General features: G+C 43.9%; 1 protein-coding gene across 1 annotated transcript in view; it reads left to right on the top strand.

Moving 5' to 3' along the window:
- The window catches only part of RGMB (repulsive guidance molecule BMP co-receptor b), a 32,803-nt gene extending 10,476 nt beyond the window's left edge, over nucleotides 1-22,327 (top strand). Inside the window, 5 exon segments of the mRNA XM_074856131.1 lie at nucleotides 13,997-14,059; nucleotides 14,780-15,119; nucleotides 15,122-15,243; nucleotides 15,246-19,604; nucleotides 20,949-22,327. Of these exon segments, the coding sequence (XP_074712232.1) occupies nucleotides 13,997-14,059; nucleotides 14,780-15,119; nucleotides 15,122-15,243; nucleotides 15,246-15,398 (678 nt within the window). The 3' untranslated portion in view covers nucleotides 15,399-19,604; nucleotides 20,949-22,327.
- The last annotated feature ends 1,565 nt before the right edge of the window (nucleotides 22,328-23,892 follow it).

Raw genomic sequence — 23,892 nt, 5'->3', positions numbered from 1 at the left:
AACACTCCCAGCAGTACTTGCTTCTAAGAAGTTGGCCCCAGCAGTATTACTGAAGCAGTCCCTAAATCTTCTCCAGACAGTTTGCCCTCCTCATCCCCAATATGCATGGAAGAAGCAAAGTGTCTTTTGCACATACACCTCTTGCTTGTGTCCTTGAGCTATGTTGACGTTAGCAAAGTGTACCACAAAAGCATGGGTGTATGGAGAGAAATGTGAAGAAATCCTGCTTTGGATGATGCTTAGTGCTGTCTGATGGACTGAGCAGTCTTCAGCATTTCTAATGCACCTTTCAATTTTGTTTCATCCCAAAAGACCTGCTATGCATATATATATATATATATATATATATATATATATATATATACACCAAGTGATGTGATTTGAAATGAGGTTATTGCATCAAAATTTTACAATGAGTCTTTATGGTTTTCTGTTGTTAAATCTCTCCACTTCCACCTTTTGGCTTAGGCCATTTTTCAGTAGGTGAGAATGACCTTTGGTTTCTGAGATACTCACATGCGTCACACCTGTTGCAGGCCTCTGAAAAGGGAAGCTGTGACATTTTCAGTTAGTGTTTGGAAGGTTATTTAGTGCATTCAGGTTTAAATTTTCCTATATGTATGTATGAACACTAAAAGCTTTTGAGTGGCGTTGCAAGACCCCCGTGGAAATGTCATGTATGCTATGCAGTTATCTACCTATGAACTTTTAATAGCTGCCTTTCATGGATCACTTGTTCAGTCCTTTGCAGGCTTCCCAGGAATATTTGATAGACCACTGGTCTAGTATCATAAAACCTCCTGCTGAACATCTTCTACTTTTTCCCCAGTGCTTGATGAAATCAGTAGTAACTCATCAGGTTTGTGTTTTTGTTTATATATCCTTCTCTGTCTTTTCCCATAGACTGAAATGGTGTGTAAGGAGAGCATTGGAATGTTTTCTCATGATGCTAGGCATGAGGCAGGGCATGCAGTCCTATGCTGAAGGTAAAGCTGAGAAACATGAATAGCAAGTGTTTTTTCGGCTGAATCAGAGTCCCGTCTCATCAGTCTGCCTGACCTAAGTCTGCTTTATGCAGACTTAGACATGTCACTAGATAGATGCACTGTTGGATCTCGTCTGCTTCCCTGCTGCTCTCTGTTAGGAAAAGGAATGCTCAGTAGCAAAATCTAATGTCATAGAAAACATTGTAGAGACAGTCTTTCAATGCGCATATTCCACTGGTTGGGTATTCAGTTGATAAATACTTGCATAACGTACTTGTAATCAGTGTTCCCTGCCTCTCTAGCTTTCCTATTTATGTACCTGAATGCTGACTGTAACCTTTCCAATACATGTATTATGACCATCTGTGCTTGGAGTAGTAATTGGGGAGGACGGGATGGGTCTGTGGATTTTTGTAGCACCTTGGGTCTTCATTAGGGTTGGGGTAGGTTCTGCATGATTTTGTGGTGATAAAAGCCCTTGCCGAAAAGTACAACCCAGTCATGACAAACATCTGGGGAGGAAAATTGACTTGGGAACTATTACAGTAAAATTATGAGTAAAATTAGGCAAGATCAAAATCTGTTCCTAGAATGACAGGAACCTTCTGTCCTATGTTAAAAAAAACCCAAACCAACCACCAAACCAAAAGAACAACCAACAACCTTAAGATTTTTACAGTCACTGCCTGTTCAGTAAATAGTGTCAGCTTCTTGCATGTGGTACCTCATATCTGTTTTTTAACATCTGGATGAAGTCTGATTCTTAGGCAGGTTTCATCTGAACTCTTTCCTCAGGAATTTTGCCTGTAGTAGAGGTAGAAGACTTGAATGCCTGAAATTGCATTTCTAGGTACAGGAGTTGGATTTATGTCTTGTGGTGGAAGGGCTAGACTGGGTTAAAGATTTTATGAGCAAATTCCTACACTGGTACAGCCCTTGGGTTATTATCCATTATTGCTTTATCATGTAGGCATCAATGAAGTTGCACTAAGAAGTCCAAGGGCGATCAAAAGAGGGCCTTGGGGTGACCAGTTAAGAGATCAGGAGCACAAGTAGTTTTTTATTCTATCCTTTCAATTGCAGGGAATTATGTTGGAAGAAACAGAAATACCCAGATGATCAATATCTGGCTCCATGACTAGTGTCACCTGCAGAATTGTAGTTTTTTTGATCATGGATCAGTCTGCATGACACCAGGCCTGCTGGTGAAATATGAGGCACACCTTTCTCAAAGAGGGGGAAGGATCTTTGTGTTAGCAGTGCTCATTGAAAGAGCTTTAAACTAGATTTGAGTGGGGGAAAGGGTTAAAATCAGGGCCATTAGTGATAAGACTGGGGCAGCATGCCAGTGTTTGAGGGACAGTGTGCTAGGGAGGCCCTTCAGTCTGCTCCACACTGTGCTGAGTACACTGGAGCATGTTTGAAATGTTTCTATACTAATGCACGCAGCACCTTAGCCATCTCAGTGGGGGTAGGGGATGGAGATCCACATGGCAGCGAAGACATAAGGGGTTTTGATGTGTTAGAAGCCGTGGAATCACCTGAGAGCAGCCACATAAGAATTAGGGCTTCTCCCCAATAAAAGGAGGAAGGATCAATAGCCCAACTGAAGTGCATCTACGCCAATGCAGGCAGCATAGACACAAACAGGAGTTGGAAGCCATTGTGCAGCTGGAGGACTATGATACAATTGTAATCATGGAACCATGGTGAGATGACTTGCACAATCAGAGTGCTACCGTGCATGGCAGCAAATTCTTCAGAAGAGTTAGGCAAGGAGGGAGAGGTGATGGGGTAGCCCTGTGTGTTACGGAGTGTTTTGACTGTCTAGAGCTTGATGATGGTGATGAAAGGGTTGAGTGTTTGTGGGTAAGGATCAGGGGAAGGGCCAGCAAGGCAGATATCATGGTGGGAGTCTGTTACAGACCACCCAACCAGGATGAAGAGACAGATGAAATATTCTGTAAGCATCTGGGAGAAGTCCCATGATTGCTAGCCCTTGTTCTCATGGAGGACTTCAACTTACCTGATGTTTGCTGGAAACACAATACAGTGGAGAGGCAGCATTCCAGGAGGTCCTGGAGTGTGTGGAAGATACTTCCTAACACAGTTGGTGAGTGAGCTAACTAGGGAGAGTCACCCCCTGGAACCTGTTTTTTGCAAACAGAGAAGGGCTTGTGGGTGATGTGATGTCGATCATGATATAGAGTTTTCGATTCTTAGAGAAGTAAGGAGGGGGGTCAAGCAGAACTGCTATCTTGGACTTCCCTTGGGAGGCAGTCCTGAAGGGCAAAGGAGTCCAGGAAGGCTGAACATTTTTCGAGATGGAAATCTTAAAGGCACATGAGCAGGCTGTCCTTACATGCTGAAAGATGAGTTGGTGGGAAGACGATCTTCCTGGCTGAACAGAGAACTTTGGCTGGAACTCAGGAAGAAAAAGAGAGTTTATGACCTTTGGAAGAAGGAGCACGCAACTCAAGAGGACTACACAGATGTTGTGAGGTTATCCAGGGAGAAAATAAGAAGGCCGGAAGCCCGACTAGTTAATTTTGCTACTGCTGTAAAAGGCAATAAAAATGTTTCTATAAATACATTCACAACAAAAGGAGGGCTGAGGAGAATCTCTATCCATTATTGAATGTGGGGGAAACATAGTGACAAAGGATGAGGAAGAGGCTGAGGTACTTAATGCCTTCTCTGCCTCAGTCTTTAATAGTAAGACCAATTGTTCTCTGGGTACCCAGCCCCTGAGCTGGAAGACAGACATAGGAAGCAGAATGAAGCCTCCATAATCCAAGGGGAAATGGTTAGTGACCTGCTACACCACTTAGACACACACAAGTCTATGGGTTCAGATGGGATCCACCCAAGGGTATTAAGGTAGCTGGTGTAAGTGCTCACCAAGCAACTTTCAGTCATTTATCAACAGTCCCGGCTAACCAGGGAGGTCCCAGTTAACTCAAGGTTAGCAAATGTGACACCCATCTACAAGAAGGGATGAAAGGAGGATCTGGGGAACTACAGGCCTGTCAGACTGACCTCAGTGCTGGGAAGTTTACGGAACAGATCATCTTGAGTGCAGTCTGTAGTGGTTTGAGTCCAGAGAGCAACTGAGCAGCTGCTTATCACTCGTTCCCCCTCAGGGATGAGGAGAAAATAAAACGCTCTGGAATGGAGACAGGACAGGGAAGGATGATTCACTCATTGTGGTCATGGGCAAAAGACAGACTAGTTAGGGGAAGAAAAAGGACATCAATTTAATTTAAACACCACCACCACCACCACTTAACAATCAAACAGAGTAGGACAGTGAGAAGTGTAAGGACATCTTAAAAACACCTTCCCCCACCCCTCCCTTCTTCCTGGGTTCAGGTTTGCTCCCAGCTTCTCTGCCTCCTTTCCCTGCAGTGGCACAGGGGATGGGGTTTGTGGTCAGTTTGTCACCTATTGTCTCTGCTGCTCCTTCCTCCTCAGGGAGAGGAGTCCTCTCTTCTCCTGCTCCAGCGTGGGACCCCTCTTATGGGAGACAGTCCTCCATGAAATTTCTCTGACATTAGTCCTTCCCATGGGCTGCAGCTCTTCCCAAACTGCTCCAGTGTGGGTCCTTCCTGTGGGTTGCAGTCATCCCAGCGATGAACTGCTACAGTGGGGGCTTTCCTCAGAGTTCCGGTCTTCTTCAGGCACAGCCACCTGCTCTGACGTCTTCCACAGGCTACAGGTGGGCATCTGCCCCACTGTGGACCTGCATGGGCTACAGGGGGACAGCCTGCCCTGTCACCACAGCTGCAGGAGGGGACTCTACTCTGGCGCACTTCCCCCCTCCTCCCCCCACCTCCTTTCTTCAGCTGACCTTGGTGTTTGCATAGTATCTCCCTCACCACACCTTACAACCCCTCCTCCTCTCAAGTTCCCCTTCTTAAATATGTTATAACAGCAGCACAGCCACCATTGCTGATTGGCATGGTCTTGGCCAGAGGCAGGTCTGACTTGGAGCCAGGGGAGTTTCAAGAAGCTTCTTACAGGGGCCACATCTGTAGCCCCCTCCCTGCACACACTAACCCAGCACACAATCACATGGCACATACATGACAACTAGGTGATCAGGCTCAGTCGGCACTGGTTTATGAAAGGCAGTCCTGCTTGACTAACCTGATCTCCTTCTGTGACAAGGTGACCAGCTTAGTGGATGAGGGAAGGGATGTGGATGTTGTCTGCCTGGACTTTAGTAAAGCCTTTGACGCCATTTCCCACAGCATTCTCCTGGAGAAACTGGCTGCTCATGGCTTGGATGAGTGTACTGTTTGCTGGGTAAAAAACTGGCTGAATGGCCAGGCAGAAAGAGTTGTGAATGAAGTTAATTCTTGGTGGCCAGTCACAGGTGGTGTTCCCCAGGGCTCAGCATTAAGGCCAGTTCTGTTTGTCTTTATGAATGATCTGGATGGGGGGAATCAAGCTCACCTTCAGTCAGTTTGAAGATGACACTGAGTTGGGTGGGAGTGTTGATCAGCTTGAGGGTAGAAAGGCTCTCCAGAGGGATCTGGACAGGCTGGGTTGATGGGCTGAGGCCAATTGTATGAGATTCAACAAGGGTAAGTGCCAAGTCCTTCACTTGGGTCCTAACAACCCCATGCAATGATTGGGAAAGGGTGGTGGGAAAGCTGCCTGGCGGAAAAGGACCTGGAGGTGTTGGTTGACAGCCACCTGAATACGAGCCTGCAGTTTGTCCAGGTGGCCCAGAAGGCTGACATTATCCTGGCTTGTATCAGAAATAGCATGGCTAGCAGGACTAGGGAAGTGATCATCTGTTTGTAGTTGACACTTTTGCAACTGCACCTTTAATACTGTGTTCAGCTTTGGGCCCCTCGCTAGAAGACAGACATTGAGGTGGAGGAGCATTTCCAAAGAAGAGCAGCTGAGGGAACTGGGGTTGTTTAGCCTGCAGAAAAGGAGTCTGAGGGGAAACCTTATGGCTATCTACAGCTACCTAGAAGGAGGTTGTAACAAGGTGGCTGTCAGTCTCTTCCAGAGTAGGAAGTGATAGGACGAGAGGAAACTGCCTAAAGTTGTGCCTGGGGAGGTTTAGTTTGGATATTATGAAAAATATCTTCACAAAGGGTTATCAAGCATTGGAACAGGCTGCCCAGGGAAGTGTTTGAGTCACCATCCCCGAAGGTGTTTAAAAGATGTGTAGAGATGTAGAGCTTAGGGACATGGTTTAGTGGTGTACTTAGTAGTGTTAGCTTAACGGTTGGGCTTGATAATTTTAAGGGTCTTTTCCAACCTAAATGATTCTATGAGTCTATGAAATCCATAATAAAACACCAACATATAGTCAGACCTACAGCACTGTAATTGCATTATGACATTAGTGAAGACTAGTATGAGAACTCAGAGTTGAGAGTGTTGCTTTTGTTTAAGGCACACAAACCAAGCAGCTCCTACAGATATATGAAGCTTCTACAGATACATAAAGGTCTTCTAGAAACTTTACTTTGGCAGCTCAGTAACACCGTCCTTGAAAGACTTTGCATGTGCAGTGGGATTTAAGTGATGATTAAGAATCGTCAAGATTGGAAAAGACCTTGAAGATCATCTAGTCCAACCATTAACCTAATACTGACCATTCTCAACTACACCATATCCCTAAGTGCTATGTCAACCCGACTCTTAAACACCTCTGGGGATGGGGACTCCACCACTGCCCCGAGCAGCCCATTCCAATGCCTAACAAGCCGTTCTGTAAAGAAATACTTCCTAATATCCAGTCTAAACCTTCCCTGGTGCAACTTGAGGCCATTACCTCTTGTCCTATGGCTTGTTACTTGGTTGAAGAGACTCATCCCCACCTCTCTGCAACCTCCTGTCAGGTAGTTGTAAAGGGCAATGAGGTCTCCCCTCAGCCTCCTCTTCTCCAGTTCCCTCAGCCACTCCTCATAAGGCATGTGCTCCAGACCCTTCATCAGCTTCGTTGCCCTTCTGTCCCGATCCAGTATCAGGGAGGGTTCTTGAACAATCCCAAGAGCGAGATTAAGACACAAACGAGGTCAGATGCTGTACAACCTTGTGAACTTTATTTTCCGTAACAACTGGTAATAGCGATAGGACAGAGAGAAAAGGAAAGGAAAAGTCAGAATCACTAAGCAAGCAAATGGTAGAGATGTAGCAAGATTAATTACCACCACCACGAATCCAGCAATGTACCATTGGCTCGGTCTCGGTGCAGGTGATGGTGCTTCTAGCTCCAAGCTCCGAGGAGGGAGGATAACAAGAGGGAGGACAAGAGCTCACTGTAATATGTGCCACCCCGTGTTCCTCCATGTGTGCATGCCCAGGTGTTCAAGGTGGTCGTGCTGGCGGGGGGTCAACCTGCGGCGTCTCCAGCCTCTGCACATTTTCCTCACCCTGATTTCCTCTCCACCTGGCTCGCGCGCACGTGCAGCTTGGTAGGCACTGCCAAGGATGTTGTTTCAGCTTCGGACAGATGTTGTGGTTTTGTTGGGGACAATTCGTCTCCTTCAGAGTGTACTCCTCCACGGCGACAGGATGCTGAGGCCAGGAAGTGGTAGTGGTGCAGCAGCAATGTTGAGACAAACACAGTCCAACACAGTCCCTTACACCTTCTTTGGACACGCTCGAGTAATTCAGTGTCCTTTTTGAGGTGAGGGGCCCAAAACTGAACACAGTAATCGAGGTGTGGCCTCACCAGTGCCGAGTACACGGGTAAGATCACTTCCCTGTCCCTGCTGGCCACGCTATTTCTGATGCAAGCCAGGATACCATTGGCCTTCTTGGCCACCTGGGCACACTGCTGGCTCATGTTCAGCTGGCTGTCAATCAACACCCCTAGGTCCCTCTCTGACTGGCAGCTCTCCAGCCACTCCTCCCCAAGCCTGTAGCGCTGCTGGGTGTTGTTGTGACCCACAGCCTCTCCCTCATCCCATAAGCAGGTCGCCCTGTCGTAGAAGGAGATCAGGTTTGTCAAACAGGACCTGCCTTTCATAAACCCATGCTGACTGGGCCTGATCATCTGGTTGTCCCGCGTGTGTTGTATGATGGTAGGCAGGATGATCTGCTCCATCAGCTTCCCGGGCACCGAAGTCAAGCTGACAGGTCTGTAATTTCCTGGATCATCCTTCCGACCCTTCTTATATGTGGGTGTCACATTGTCCGATTTCCAATCCGTTGGAACCTCCCTGGTCCACCAGGACTGCTGATAAATGATGGAAAGCGGCTTGGCCAGCACCCCAGCCAGCTCCTTCAGCACCCTCGGGTGTATCCCATCTGGTCCTATAGACTTGTGTATGTCTATGTGATGCAGTAGGTCACTGACTGTCTCCTCCTGGATTGCAGGGGGGTCATTCTCCCAGTCTCTGTCTTCTGGCTGAGGAGGCTGGATTCCTTCAGTACAACTAGTCTTGTTACTAAAGACCGAGGCAAAGAAGGTGTTAAACACCTCAGCCTTTTCCTCATCACTTGTTACTATGTTTCCTCCTGCATCTAGCAGGGGATGGAGGCTCTTCCTGGTCTTTCTTTTGCTGTTGAGTACTTACAGAAACATTTCCTGTTATCCTTGATTGCTGAAGCCAGATTAGTTTCTAGCTGGGCTTTAGACCTCCTGATTTCTGCCCTGCATAGCCTCACAGTGTCTTTGTAATCATTGTGAGTGGCTAGCCCCTTCTACCAAAGGCCAGAAACTCTCCTTTTCTCCCTGAGTTGCAGCCAAAGCTCCCTGTTTAGCCAGGGTGGTCTTCTCTGGCGCTGCCTTCTCATACAGCAGCTGGGGACAGCCTGCTCCTGTGCCATCAAGACTTCCTTCTTAAAGAGTGCCCAGCCTTCCTGGACCCATGTACCCTTCAGGACCATCTCCCAAAGGATTCTGTGAAGCAGGTGCCTAAACAAGACAAAGTCAGCCCTTTGGAAGTCCAGGATGTCAGTTCTGCTTAGCCCTCTCCTGGCCTCTCTAAGAATACAGAACTCTATTATTTCATGTCTGCTGTGCACTAGTTGGCCTCCAACTGCCACATCCTCCACCAGTTCTTCTCTTTTCACAAAGAGTAGATCCAGCAGGGCACCTTCTCTGGTTGGTTCACTTACCAGCTGTGTCAGAAAGTTATCTTCCACACATTCCCGGAATCTCCAGGACTGGTCCTGCTCCACTGTGTTGTATTTCCAGCAGATGTCTGGGAAGTTAAAGTCTCCCACAAGAACAAGGGCAAGTGATTGTGAGATTTCTCCTAAGTGCCTACAGAATATTTCATCCACCTCTCTGTCCTGATTGGGTGGCCTGTAGTAGACTCCTACTACAACATCTGCTCTGTTGGCCTTCCCCCTGGTTCTAACTTGAAGACACTCTACTCTGTCTTCACTATGCTTGTACTCAAAGCAATCATAACAGTCCCTAACATACAGTGCCATGCCACTGCCTCTCCTTCCTTGTCTATCCCTTCTCAAGAGCTTGTAGCCATCAATTGGTGCACTCCAGTCATGGGAGACATCCCACCATGTTTCTGTAATAGCCACTACATCATAATTTTCCTGTTTCATCATGGCTTCAAGCTCCTCCTGTTTGTCACCCATGCTGTGTGCGTTGGTATAGAGCACTTCAGATGGGCTGATGTCCCCAGCACCTTTTTGCATTTAGAGGTCCTCAGTCTAGCCTGACCTGTTCCAGGTGTTAACCACAGTTACTGATCCATCAGTATCCCTTTGTGATCAGTAGACTCAGTGAGGATGATGTTACTGGCATCAGTAGGAGTGGTACAGTGATATAGTGAAGTCCAAAATGAAGTATTTCAAGTGCAAATTGAATGTCTGGGTTGTTTGTTGGAGTTTTTTTTAAGTACTCTTAGTATAGCTGATGTTTGTATATTATACCTTCAGATAAGTCTCTCGAACAACCTTATTTTCAACTTTTAGGGTTCCTCACTGCAGTAGCTTAAGAGCTCTTTATGTGCCCAAAGAACAAGGCTCAGATACTGATACTTTCAAAAAAACTTTCTTCATCTGAATTCTGGGATTTGGATTTTTCTGCCCTAGGTTTAGAAGGGGCAGCTAGTTTGTAGTCTGTAAAGAGGAACTCATGAAGCAGCTTTGTGGGGGCTTTCTTACAACCCAGCCAGAGTGTAGAAAGTGCTGTAGGTACATGTACACATAAACCACATTTAATTTGTTTGAAATAATCTTCTTGACTTATTTAATGTTTTCTGTTACCTTGAGAACTTTAAAACAGGGAAAGCTTTGCAGTGAGATCACAAACCATTATACAACACATGCGGGACAACCAGATGATCAGGCCCAGTCAGCATGGGTTTATGAAAGGCAGGTCCTGTTTGACAAACCTGATCTCCTTCTACGACAGGGCGACCTGCTTATTGGATGGGGAAAAGGCTGTGGATGTTGTCTACCTTGACTTTAGGAAGGCCTTTGACAGCCTTTCCCACAGCATTCTCCTGCCGAAACTGGCTGCTCGAGGCTTGGATGGGCACAGACTTCGCTGGGTAAAAAACTGGTTGGCTGGCTGGGCCCAAAGAGTTGTGGTGAACGGAGATAAATCCAGTTGGCGGCCAGTCATGAGTGGTGTCCCCCAGGGCTCAGTTTTGGGGCCACTCCTCTTTAACATCTTTATTGATGATCTAGAAGAGGGGATCAAGTGCACCATCAGTAATTTTGCAGATGACACCATGTTGGCTGGGAGTGTTGATCGGCTCGAGGGTAGGGAGGCTCTGCAGAGAGATCTGGACAGGCTGGAGCGATGGGCTAAGGCCAACCGTATGAGCTTCAATAAGGCCAAATGCCGGGTTCTGCACTTGGGCCACAACAACACCCAGCAGCGCTACAGGCCTGGGGAGGAGTGGCTGGAGAGCTGCCAGTCAGAGAGAGACCTGGGGGTGTTGATTGACAGCCGGCTGAACATGAGCCAGCAGTGTGCCCAGGTGGCCAAGAAGGCCAATGGTATCCTGGCTTGCATCAGAAATAGCGTGGCCAGCAGGGACAGGGAAGTGATCTTGCCCCTGTACTCGGCACTGGTGAGGCCACACCTCGATTACTGTGTTCAGTTTTGGGCCCCTCACTACAAAAAGGACATTGAATTACTCAAGTGTATCCAAAGAAGGGTACCAAAGCTGTTCTTCACCATGTCTGGAGCACATGTCTTAGGAGGAGTGGCTGAGGGAACTGGGGTTGTTGAGTCTGGAGAAGAGGAGGCTGAGGGGAGACCTCATTGCCCTTTACAACTACCTGACAGGAGGTTGCAGAGAGGTGTGGATGAGTCCTCTTCAACCAAGTAACAAGCCATAGGACAAGAGGTAATGGCCTCAAGTTGCACCAGGGAAGGTTTAGACTGGATATTAGGAAGTATTTTTTTACAGAACGGCTTTTTAGGTGTTGGAATGGGCTGCCCAGGGCAGTGGTGGAGTCCCCATCCCCAGAGGTGTTTAAGAGTCGGGTTGACATAGCGCTTAGGGATATGGTGTAGTTGAGAATGGTCAGTATTAGGTTAATGGTTGGACTAGATGATCTTCAAGGTCTTTTCCAACCTAGATTATTCTGTGTTTCTGTGAAATTTGCTTCATCTCCCTTTGCAACAAGTTCTTGAGGATCCCTCAGTACTAGGTTGTGAGACTGAGGTAGGAGTGGGATGGTATGGGCCTTACAGAACTCTGGTTTTACTGATCTGCCCTATGGGTTAGATGGATGTCACATGACAGAAAAGTCAATATCCAAACCTAATGTATTGAGCTGCAGTGTTTAGTTATGAGTATGTCCTTGACAAGTCTTGATGGTCTCTGTTGATTCTTTGGAGCATCCTTGCAAGGTATGTGGTGGCCTTCATTCACTTAATAGTTGTTCAGCCCTCAAACAGTATTGTTGCTAATCTTGCTTTAGGGTGAAGGCTGCTGTTCTCCGTCTCTGTGTCTGAAATTGTAGCATTTCATTCTTGCAGAAGAGGGAGCTTTGGAGAGAATAGTTCCGTGGCTGCTTCCTGATAATTTTTGCCAGGTGCCTTGCTTTCTGTTTTATCAAGCAGCCAGTTCAGTGTCTCCTTAAAACCATTAACTCTTTTTGACTCCAGGCTTGTTCTGGTGCTGAGCAGATTTAGAGCTTTACTTCTGCTGAAATGTAAATCATTTTCCTTGCAGAGCAATGTAAATGTGCTCGAGGAAGTAGGAATGATTTTTTGTCTGAGCAGTCTGAGGTAGAAGTCTGTTTCATTAAAACTGTGTTATATAAAATGTAAGAAATTATTTACTGAATGAAGCTCTGGATTATATGCAGAAATACGAATCACTTGAGAGATTCTCAGGTTTCACTAAGCATAGAGTTGTGAGGTGGTCTTCACAGAAAGAGGGGCATTTCTGCATTTTCTGGATTTTGGGCACAGGCATTCAAGCTTAACTGTGGTCCACAGACATCAGTTTACCAAATTGGCTGACTACAGATGGTCTCAAGCTAGCTACTTAACTGATTAATGAAATCAAAGTAGCAAGTATTGTCAGTGTGTGTGTGAGACAAAGACTGACAGAGCAGGGACAAACCAAACATTGAAAACTAATGTAATACTGTATAGGGTATGTCTTCATACTCCAAAGAAATTGTTGCAGTGGGAGGAGGGAGAAGGGAAGACTTCTGTCTTATATGATTGATATGGAGAGGTGAGGCTAATGAGGGTAGAGGTTTTGTTCAGGTTGTCTGTATTCAGCTGTTTATTTAACTTCTAGCTCTTACTTCAAAGCAGAGGGGCAAGAAACAAAAGCTGTTGTGCAGAAGTATGCTGGTTAACTGAAATAAAAATGTGAGATTTTAAGGAAAAAGTGTAATGTTAGATTGAAAATGCCTTCTAATATGTTTTGAAGTTCTCTGGATCTTGTAGCAGACTGCTTAAATCATAGACTGCAAGTAATTTTGATGTAATCAGTCAGTGATTAAAATAATGATTAAAATACCAATTCCTCATGCAAATTCCCTTTGATCTTTTCAAGAAGGCATCCCCCCCTCTGAAACTGTGAAGGAAGTAGCATACCTGTTTCTAATATTTATATGTGATTCCTCATCATACTTTTTATTTTAGGGAAAGCCACTAGACACTCCAAACTTGGTCTGCCATATAGCGTAATTATTCCCTTCAAGAAAGAGTGGAGGACCTACTCTTTCTGTTGTGGCTTATTCAAATAAGTGCAAAGGTTTAAAAGGCCAGTCATAATCTTAAAAGAATAATTGCTTTATGCTCCTGGATTCTGTATCACTCTTCAAAGGCATGTCGTTGAGTATCTTTCAGTCTTACTTTGTTTCTCCATGGGCACATATTCTACCAACAGTGGACTGGAAGTGTCAAATCCCGCAGTTCCTAGGAGTAATAGATCCAGGAGCTCTAAGTAGTTATTTGCTAGTCCTTTTTGGTCATGCATCTCTCGTCTCACTGCCTGTTCTGTTGATGGCTGATAAAGCACTAAATACATCAGTGCTTTTAAAGTAGTCTCACACAGCTAATCCTGGTAACACATCCAACAGGTGTACAGTACCCCAACAAGAGTCATGCAGTCAGTGTATAAGGAGTGGTGAGAATATTCTGAGTCGAGGAAGCTGAGTTCTCTTGTACCTTTCCATGATTTTGCACAGTCTCTTTCTGGTTTTGCCATAGTGGCTAGCATTGTGGGAATTACTTGGCACTTACACTTCTCTGTGACTACAGGATGCATTCCAAAGTATTAAGAAACCATCAGGCAGGAGGGAGCTGTGATCCTTAATTAAATATAAAGCCTTTACCTTTCCTGACCTTGTGACTGTTGCCACATGCTAATAGTCTTGCTTCCAGGCCAACCAAAGAACAAATTTAACAATTGCCATCTGATAAAATATTCCTTTAAGCATGTGTACAAACTGTTTTCCTTTAGGCATGAGTTGGGGACAGCTATCAAACTGTGAGGTAGTGGGCAGTCCCAGGTATGTCCAGCTGCAAAATGGAAAAGGGATTGAAATTATTTTTTTTCACTAACTTTGTGCTTCCCCCCCTCATAACTATTATCTTTAAATCATACCAAGACTGTACAGATTAGAATGAAAGGAAGTTGCTACAAGTATACTTGAAATTGCTAATGTATAGGGACATGTAAATTAGGACGTTTAGTTTTAATGTTAACCATCACTTGTGTTTTACTAGCTTTTATTTTTCCTGTATTTTACTGCAATGTATGTAATTTCATTTATACTTTTTTTCCTAACTACCCTCTGTAGTCATTACTCACTTGTAAGATGTTTTGAAACCTGTAACTCCTTGCCTAGTAAAGATAAGACAGACCTTGGACAGTCTGAAAAACTCCCTGAGTACATCCCTAATAGCAGGAACCTAAAAAACCAAGTGTCTAAGAAGACGCCAGTGTCAAGATAAGCGACTGGAAGCTGGTCTAAACTAACCTCCTTGGAACAAAGGGGAGCTGAAGGACAGATGAGGTAACTCTATGACCGTATATGGACACGAGAAATCTGAAGTTCAACTAGTGGACAGTGTGAGGAAGACTATGTGGACCACTAAGGAGAGGAGAAGACCCTCACTCTATTTTTACTATGCATGCTCAATCTATGTAAATGAATTCTGAGAATCCGTTAGCATAAGACTGCCTTTTCTAAGAAATCTGATGAATATGTATGCTTTTTGTGTATATTAGTCAGAGTGTTTTGTTAGTAAGTGCAGCATTGTGGTGGAGCGATCCCCAGTGCTGCCCAGAGCTGTGAATAAAGAATACCTGCTCAACAGTTATACTCAATTCTGACTGTTGAGTGAAGCTCTTTGTTTCAAGAAAGTATATCAAGCAGTGACTGATGACTTACCTGCAGCTTTTGTTGATGGTACAACAAGTGGAGGTGATGGGAACACCAAGAGCTTGCGAATTGTGGAGAAAGTCAGTGGCAAATACATCAAAATGCACACCAGGTACGTTGGGACCATGGTGTATATACTCCGGCTTGGACACTACTTAACATTGGCCATTCGCATGGCTCAAGAGTTGGTCATGGCCTACGAGGAGAGTCAGAATCTGCAGCTGTGTGTGAACGGTTGTCCTTCAAGTGAACGTATTGATGGTAGTGGCCCCTTACCGTTGCCTGTGATGGGGCAGTTACTCCCTCAGGGTGGCGCTGCTCACTGGAGACTGCCACCACCAAATGCCATGAGAAGATGCTGGTGAAGGACATCTATTTTTATTCATGTGTGTTTGACCTACTCACCACTGGTGATGCTAACTTCACGGCTGCTTACAGGATTACTGCTTCACAGTCTTACAGGATGTGGAGGCACTGTACCCCAGAAAAGAGCACTGGCATATCTTCCCCAGCAGTGGAGGTGGTGGTATGGGCAAGGGTAGCAAATTCTTTGTCAGTCTGGGACTTGTGTGCTTGATCCTTGTTGTGTTTTTATAGGGGTTTTTTGTCAATAACAAAGTTTTGAAATATATATTGTCATAATATATTGAGTAAAGATGAGTATATATGTATATACCATGTATATGAAGGGATGTTTTGTGTTGGGACACCCACCAGACTGTACATATTGTGTTAACTGTTTTCATGTATGTTTGATGTAGTATTCTTTGTATCTATTTGTTTTGCACTTGGTGAAATGTTTTATGATGTCCCTGCATTGGGACATGATAGAAAGCACTTTATTTTCTATATATTAAATATTTATGTGTATATCTGAGTAACTATGTATTACACATATAAACATATACATACAATATTCAGTGCTTCCTCCAAGTACTACTTGGTTTAACACATTAACTGGATTAATTTGTGGTTTATTTCTGTTACTCTAGACAGAGCATGTCTCTTGTCCAGTAATGACACTAGTGCTTTGCTGGGTTCACTAGTTACAATCATTAAGAATGGGATTGTATCCTGTCCCTCAATCAAACGGCCATCCCTTCTTTGGAGGGAGAAAGTGAAATGCTTCCCCTTAGCTCAGATGACCATCTTTGGTAACATGAATTACAGAACCTTCTTTGTAATTCTGACATTTTGTAGTTTCATGGCATAAGTTTCAAAAGAAGAAAAGGGAATGTGTTGGAGTAAGAGTTATGTACCTTTATAGAACCTGTGGAGAATTTTAAAAGATAATGGTTTAATTGTACGAGCATGTAACACAACTATTGCAGCTGCCTCTAACTCAAGGGTTAAGTCATTCTCCAAGATGGACTGCAGAAGTCACAAGCCTGAATTCTGTCCCTTGCTTGGGTCCTAATTCTATCTATATATTCAGAGGGAGCAGGGGAGTGAGGCTGCAGGCTCTGACTACTTTTACTGAGGATCTAGGAGAAGATTGATTTCATGGCCTGATGGTTGGTTTTACTTGGTGCCATAATCTGCTGCAAGAAGTGGAGGCTTTAATACACGCTGCAATAAACCCAGCTCCAAGACTGGCTCTTAAAACTGTTCATCTGAGACTGGACTGATACGATAGAAGTGCTATCTGAATAAGACTCAAATTGCACTTGCCTTTATTAAGCAAATTTGAGCTAGTGTTTGCCTTGGTAGAGGGAGATGGAGTTTGTTAACGGAATGAAAGCTCCTAGTTTTATTGAAGATTCTTTTGGCTAGGTTAAGGACTGTTGACTGGTAAGGACAGCAGTAGTCTTCTCAAAAAAACTTATTAGTTCCCTGTATAGATAGGTAACTGCATACAGGTGTTATTCTGGGAATACTTGAGATGAAAGCGGTCAGAAGTTAAGGATGAAGGTGAAACTTTATTTTAGACTAGACTATTGGTAGGTTGTTCTGTCTGTGCTGTCTGATGGTGCCATCTGAGATGGGTTAGAGTTGTGGATTTATGATATGTCTGATAATGTGGCTACTGCAGTGTCACCTGATGGTGACAGTCTTCTCCTTATTTTGTATGTCTGAACTTCCTCATTAATGCTCTGAGTTTAAAGTTCTCATGGCTGAAAGCTGATGGATGAACTTAGTGTTACTTGCAGTAGTGCACACACTTACTGGGTGGGCACCATATACTAGTTAATTTCCTCTGTCCTTGGATCCTGTATGTATATACATATATATGTATATACATATGTATATGTATACTAGCATTGAGTTGTGAGCCTCTCAAATAAGTAATATTTCAGAAATGTAGTAATTTTCCTAAAGAGTTTTCAATTTTCTTGTTCCTGCTGTGGGATTTCCTTGAGTAAATTTTATTTGCACATGCTCATTCTTGAAGTCTGCCATTGCCAAGAGAGCTTTAGTTAATGCCGGATGTGGATATTTTGAAGCTAGTGAATGGTCTCTGGAGAGAACTTAAGCTTAGAGGGAATGCTTTTTTTTTTTTTTCACAGGCCCTCCAAATGACTGTCTCTTAGAAGGCTACAGATATTTTTTTCCATGCTTGTAAATCCCACAATGTGTCAGCCTTAGCAAAACCATTTAGATGTGGTTCATGAATATACCACTAAGTATATGTTTGTGTAAAAGAGTGGCAGTGTGGTGTGTAAATATTTTAAATTATTATGATAGAAGAATAAAGTTGCTTACCGTGCTGAGGGATGTCGGTAATGTGGTGTTAGTAACCCCTGATGGGGTGCAGAGAAACTTGGGACGTGAGCCATGTACTGTGCAGGCAATCTATAAATAAAGCCCCAATTTGTCTCCTAGGTATCACTTGTTGGATAGGAATGTGCTGAGTACAGTTGTTATACTTCCTTGCAGATGCTTGTTTCCCCTCTGCTAAATAAGCTGTGTAATGAAATTTATGACCAGCAGCTGCAAACCAGGCCAGTTTATTGAAGAGACAGTGTGTGGGAAACCAACAGCAGGAACCATCCCCTCAGGATCTGACCTGTATAGTTCCTCTGCAGTGTTTGTGGAGATACTCAGAAGAGCTTTAACACAGTGATCTGATATCGCTGCATCCATCTTGAGAGGCATTATGAAAATGCTTTTTTGAAGTTACTAGAGAACTCTCAGACCAGAAGAACCATGGAAGTGAAAATTACTTGCTGTAAAACTGAAGACATTGAGGCACTGAAAAAATAAATTATATAGAAGAGTCTATAAGATTACAGAACTTTATACAACAAGGTGATCTGCAAGTATTTATGGGAGCTGTAGTATTTCAGCTGCAGGGCTAATCACAAGAGTGTGAAGGTAAACTGAAAGTGCCAAAACTTAAAACCAAGTTATGTCAGATACATACCAAGAAAGATAGACCTAATAAACACAACTTTGAATGTTGTTTTGCACACTTGTGTTACAGCTAGAATTTGAGGTGTGTGTGTAGCAATCTTACATGGTAGATCATAATTGAAATGCTTTGCAGAAACAACTGTAGAAAGCAAAGGGAGCTTTTAAATATGTTTATGTTTAGTGTATACAGAAGGCAGCCATTGTATCTGTAAGAGCTTACTTTCAAAGGTGTTGATCTGCTGCCACAATCTCTGCAGAAGGCAATATAGCATCATCATCAGTATTTTAATGCAACAACTAGTAAACTATTACTGACTCTATCTGTTGTTGGCCTTGGTCTTAAAAAGCTTAGCTGATGCCTTGGATATTACTGGCTTATTCAAAAGGTTATTTCAGGTATCTTCCAGAGCATTTCTAACCAGAGTATTTCCTAATCCTGTGCTAACAGAGCTCTTAACAGCGGTTGAGGATAGTTCTCTGTAGTTGTGGAGTCTGACAACTTCCCTAGGAAGCATGTTACAGAACTGAGCAGAGAACTGAGTGCTTAATCCTTCAAATTATATGTACGTATGGCTCCTAAACAAGGGTATTATAAAAGGGAAACAGTATGTTCAACTGACTGTCAAACCAAAAATTCTTTTTTCTCTCTTCCTGGAAAACCTGTCTGAAGGGGTAATTTGCATAGAGCATGTGTTAAGTGGAACACAACCTGAGAGAATGAAGGATATGAGAACCTGGCTTTTGTTCTTATGGTAAAGTTAGGGCCCTTCAGTAGTGCATTTCCTTTCAAACTGCTGCTGTACTGCCAGAGAATAGATCACCAGCTATTCTCTTAGTATTGTGGATACTATGTGTATTAGTAGACATGTTTCTAAAAAAGTGGCTTGTAGCTTTCTTGTCTTTTGACAGACTCGCACAGTTTCAAATCTCGCATTCATTTTCTTCATGTAAGTAAAGCTGCGGTGTTTTACACTGAAATTTTCATGCTTCGGATTATTTTAATTCCCATCTGGGTCTTGACTGATAGAAATGATTTTCTTTCCTGCCTTTCCCTATTCCAGCTATTAAAGACTGCTATCTATACAATGCCTAGACATGACTAGTAATGACTCATTTTTTTTAGAAGGTATTCTTTGTTTTTGTTTACAGGATAAGCATTCTCTGTGTGAGAGAATTCAAAACAAACAAGGATTGCCTGGGCCAATGTTGTTCGTTAGATCTTACCATTCTTATTAATTAGCTTGTTTAGGAGAACAGCATAGCCACAGATCAAGTACAAGTATGCAGGCAGATTTATTGTGATGATGAAAAACAATTGCATCTGATCTGATTCAGAATTCTTTTAATCTGACTGTGTTTGTAAATTACACTGCATTAAAATTAAAAGCTGCTGATAGTAAATCAACTGTGAACAGTAAGATTGATTACAGACTTCGGATACCTACAAGGGTATGTATCAGAACTGATAACTAGATATTAAAAAGGACTTAATGTGTTGTATGTGAAGTGCCAATAACTTTTATTTATAGGAATTTTGTGATTACTGCAGTTTTAAAGCTTAATTTCCACTTTCTATACCATAAGAGTAGAAGAATAATCCATTATATATACAAAACACATTGTGTGCTGAGGGCTGTGTCTACAAAAAATTTTATATGTCTAGTTAGTGTGTGTTTAAATCCAAAATTGAGATAATCCAGTTCCCTCAAAGAACCTGTATTTTTGCTGTTAAGCAGAGAGAACAAATGGAGGGTTTTACCTGCACCCTAGCCAGATTCATATGTTGTTCGTCTGCCTGGTTTACTTGCAGGACCTTTTTGTCAGGTACCTGACCTGCTCACTCATGTTGGCAGATGATGGTAAGAGTTGTTTATAGGGTAGTGGTGGTAAGCATTCTGCCAGAGTTTGGAAAGAAGTTAAAGTTCCTCCTCTGCCTCGATCTTTCACATGTTGTGAGAGTGCCAGTGCCCTAACAGCCAGGAGCTATTATCAAATAAATGCCATTCTGGGTTGTTATAAAGTGATAACTTTATCCAAACAAGATCTTAGTTGCCTTGAAAGAGATTGGAGGCATACTTTATGCTTGACAGTTATTTCACCGAAATTTAGTAAACTAAACATGTAGGCCTTCTCTGTAGTCAGTGGAGTCAATGGCACTATTGTAGGTTGAGATGAATTGTCTTATGGAGGTGTCTACTGATATTCTTCAGTAGAGGGGAAGCCCAGGCAGCTAATTATTAAATAGCCGAAGTTAGATGAAATTAATTCAGCCCTGATGGGTACATTGTAAATTCCACACTAGGGTCCTATTCAGGGACTACCTATGTTTGCTAGTGATGAGCCAGTTGATTCAGCATTTCCTGCACAGCACCACATCTGTCTCCCAGGCCTCACTGATGGATACACCTTGGCCTCTGAAACACTCTCACCTGACCTTCCTGGCCTGGCCTTTACACTGAAACTTCCAATATTTGATTTCTCTTGAAAGCATACCTGAAGAAGGCCACCCCATCCTTTCTGTAGTAGCTCCTTCTCCCCTCCCAAAGCAGTTCTGTGCGGGAATTGGGGGAGACACCAGAAAAAAGAAGTGGGAGTCAGGGGACAAAGAGGAAAGAAGAGATTGATTGATTTGGATCATAGTGGGTAAGGTTTCTAATCTTAATTTTGGCCTTTAATTCCCAGAGTGCTTACATTTTCCAGTGAATGACACAAAGTATATAACAGAAAATATGTCAGTGTAAGTCTGCATAGGAGAAGGGCTGTGTTTTCTAATTAGTGTGTCTTTTCTTTTAGGCTGTCCTTTGGTGTGTCCCTTGCTGCCATTACCATGCAAGTGTTTTACAGAAAGCAGTTCAGTTTCCACAGGTGAGATTGCCAAAAACTCTTAAGTACCCTGCAGCCAAACTATTAATGTATCTGACTAGAAAGTAAGAGGTCTGTCTTTGCTGAAATCCCCAGTCTAAATTACATAAAGGAGATGTTTAAACAAAGTTTTCCTGTCTTCTTGGGTGACTGTAATAATCATTATCCTACTGGGTTTATCACTTTTATCTGGCAGTAATAAATGAAAGTATAGGCTGCCTCCTTAGCTGGGAACTCTGGTGGAGGAGTTCTACCTCTGAGCTGGAGTTGTCGTTGTTACAGAGGCTCTCAAATAAACAAGCAACCACCAAAAATTAAAAATTTATTGTCAACACAATTAACTAGCCCTCCACAAAATACAGGTTTGAATGTATGTGAGAGGAGAACAGAACAACTTCCTAGGGTTTAACAACAACCCAAAATGCAGAACAAAGCACCACTCCCTAGGGTTTAATGACAACCCAAAATGCTCTATCACCTAACAAGTCAGGGCTCTCAACCTTGAGGACCTTCTCAGGGCAACATCCTGACCCAAGTCACCTCAAGGACTTTCCTTGGGCAGCATCCCGACCCAAGGGGAGAGTCCTTGCCCGCAGCGTGCTGCTCCAGGGGACAAACTCAAAATGGCTCCCCCAAGGGACTCCATTTATACCCAGGCTGAATCTGATCTGTAGTCAGTAGCGGCTCCCATTGGCTAAAGGCCTTAACTATTGTGAAGCCCCGAGAGCAAAGGCAATCAGGAGCTGCTACACTTCAGCAGCCACAAAGCCCTATTTTCATTGGGCAGGTGCATCTGCCACACAGTCCATCCCATTACTACAGTCATGATTTGGCTGGTTTTCTTGAAGTGGTGGTGCAGTCACCTCTTGCCTCCAAGGTTAAAAGGAAGTGCAGTCCCAGTGAGTCTCCATACTTGTTGTGGATTGTCATTCCTAGATGATTATACAATCGAATCTTAAAAAAACCAACCATCCAATGTACTACAGTCAAAATTGAAGGAAGCTGATTAACCATTCTAACAAGTTAGATTCAAAGATATCCAATTAACCAATTAATACTTAATATAGTAACAATTGCCTCAAGTGTCTTGCCACTTTCTTTATTTGTTGTCCTAAAGTGGCATTAACGCAATAGCACCAAGTTCAATCACATTCTTCGGAATGCTGCCAATTTCACAAGATTCATTCACCACCACGTTGTCGTCCAGGTCTTGATGGTCCGTGTGGATCACCATTGCCAATCAGGATGCCGGAGTCATCTGTTCCTCCAAGATCCTAACAAAAAAAACAGAACTAGGCCTCAGATCAGAATGCGGGCATCAAGTTAAAAATTAGTAATTATCCATTGGGCACTAATATGGTGAGTGTTTCCACCTTTCCCTAAGGCTTCCCATGCCCATTAGCCTGAGGATAGTATGGGGTGTGCAAACCCACTGTATTCCTTATGTGCCCACTCCTGGACCACCCCGGCAGTAAAGTGGCTCCTGTTATGTGATTAAATTGATTTGGGTGTTTCCTTCTCTATCGGTCATGTGTGGCAATAATGATCTAATTGCACACAGCACTTCTTCCCAGTTTCTCACTGCTTGACTCCCACAGGAGGCAGGGTTCCAAAGGTCTTAACCCCTTCTCCGGGCGTGGTTTTGGCGAGCTTTTGAGCCAGTGCATAGCAAGCAATTGTTGGCGGAATGTGTATGATTTATAATCTTTTTTCAGTATCATTAATCGCCTCAAAAATACCCTGTCTGGCAGCAGTTGGCAGTGGATATTGAGAGACACAAGTAACTTCTGTCCCCCAAACTCCAAAACTCCAGACTCTGCCATCTGGTAATCACCATTGTTTACCTGCCAAAACATCAAACCATAATATTTTTTCTTTGTTCTCAAGTTCTCCCCTCCAGCAATTGCACCAGCTTTGAGATATTACCAGTAGATTGCCCATGTAATATTGCCTGGGGTACCCCCATGCCAATGCCTTGCGCCTGTCCTGGTTTAACCAGGCTAGGGTTAAGTTTCCCCAGCAGTGGGGGGGAGCTCTAGCCGGGTTATTCAGATACCATGCGGACGTCACATCCTGGCAGGTCACATTTTTTCCTGGCGCGGGAGCGCGGTGCACTCGTGGTTTTGTACATCGTGCTTCAAACTGCTGTATTTGGTAGCTATTTTGCTCTGTTCATTGCTGTCACTATTACTGTTATTGTTGTTGTTGGTTGTGTTGCTATTGCATTGTTGTATTAAACCTTTCCTTATTTCAGTCTTGGGGCTTTGTATTTCACTCCCTTTGTGGGGGAGGGGCAGCGGCCGCGTGGTCTCAGACCCCGGCAGGGGCTAAACCACCACAGCGCCAAAGGTGATTCCTTCTGTAATCATAAAATCGACCTGACTTATCCCGGGCAGTTTAAACTCTCTATGAGGAGGCTGCTCAGGGTAGAGTTTCTGACTGGCCGAACCCTCCGGCTTCCATCCCCGCCCCCACCTCGGTCAGTCCAGCCCATCTCTCGCCTATAAGCAGCCAGATCCTGTAACACTTCTGCCCACATTAACATGTGCACACAAGGGGGGCAGGTTTCGCTAGTTGCGTTCAATAGCTCTTTGCACCCTTTCTCTAAGGGACTGGACATGTATCTTTAAGGCATCCGGGAGCCCTCTAATAAGAGGTCTAAGGTGGCTGGGATCCACTGGCACAGCAAGCGGTATTCCGTACCACCCCCTCTCATCCATTGCCTGAATGCAAACCACCTTTTATACTCCCTCTGCCAGTTCCGACTATCCCTTCACCTTAATGGTAACAGGTTCCCCCCTCTCCTTAAGGTCCACACCCCCAGCCCAGTAAGCCACTGGAGATATTATTTATGGACTGGTTACCCTCTGGTCAG

This window comes from Strix uralensis, chromosome Z, assembly GCF_047716275.1.
Source record: "Strix uralensis isolate ZFMK-TIS-50842 chromosome Z, bStrUra1, whole genome shotgun sequence".
NCBI lineage: Eukaryota > Metazoa > Chordata > Aves > Strigiformes > Strigidae > Strix > Strix uralensis.
Note: the sequence above shows the minus strand (reverse complement) of the source record. Positions and strands in the feature narration are given on the sequence as shown.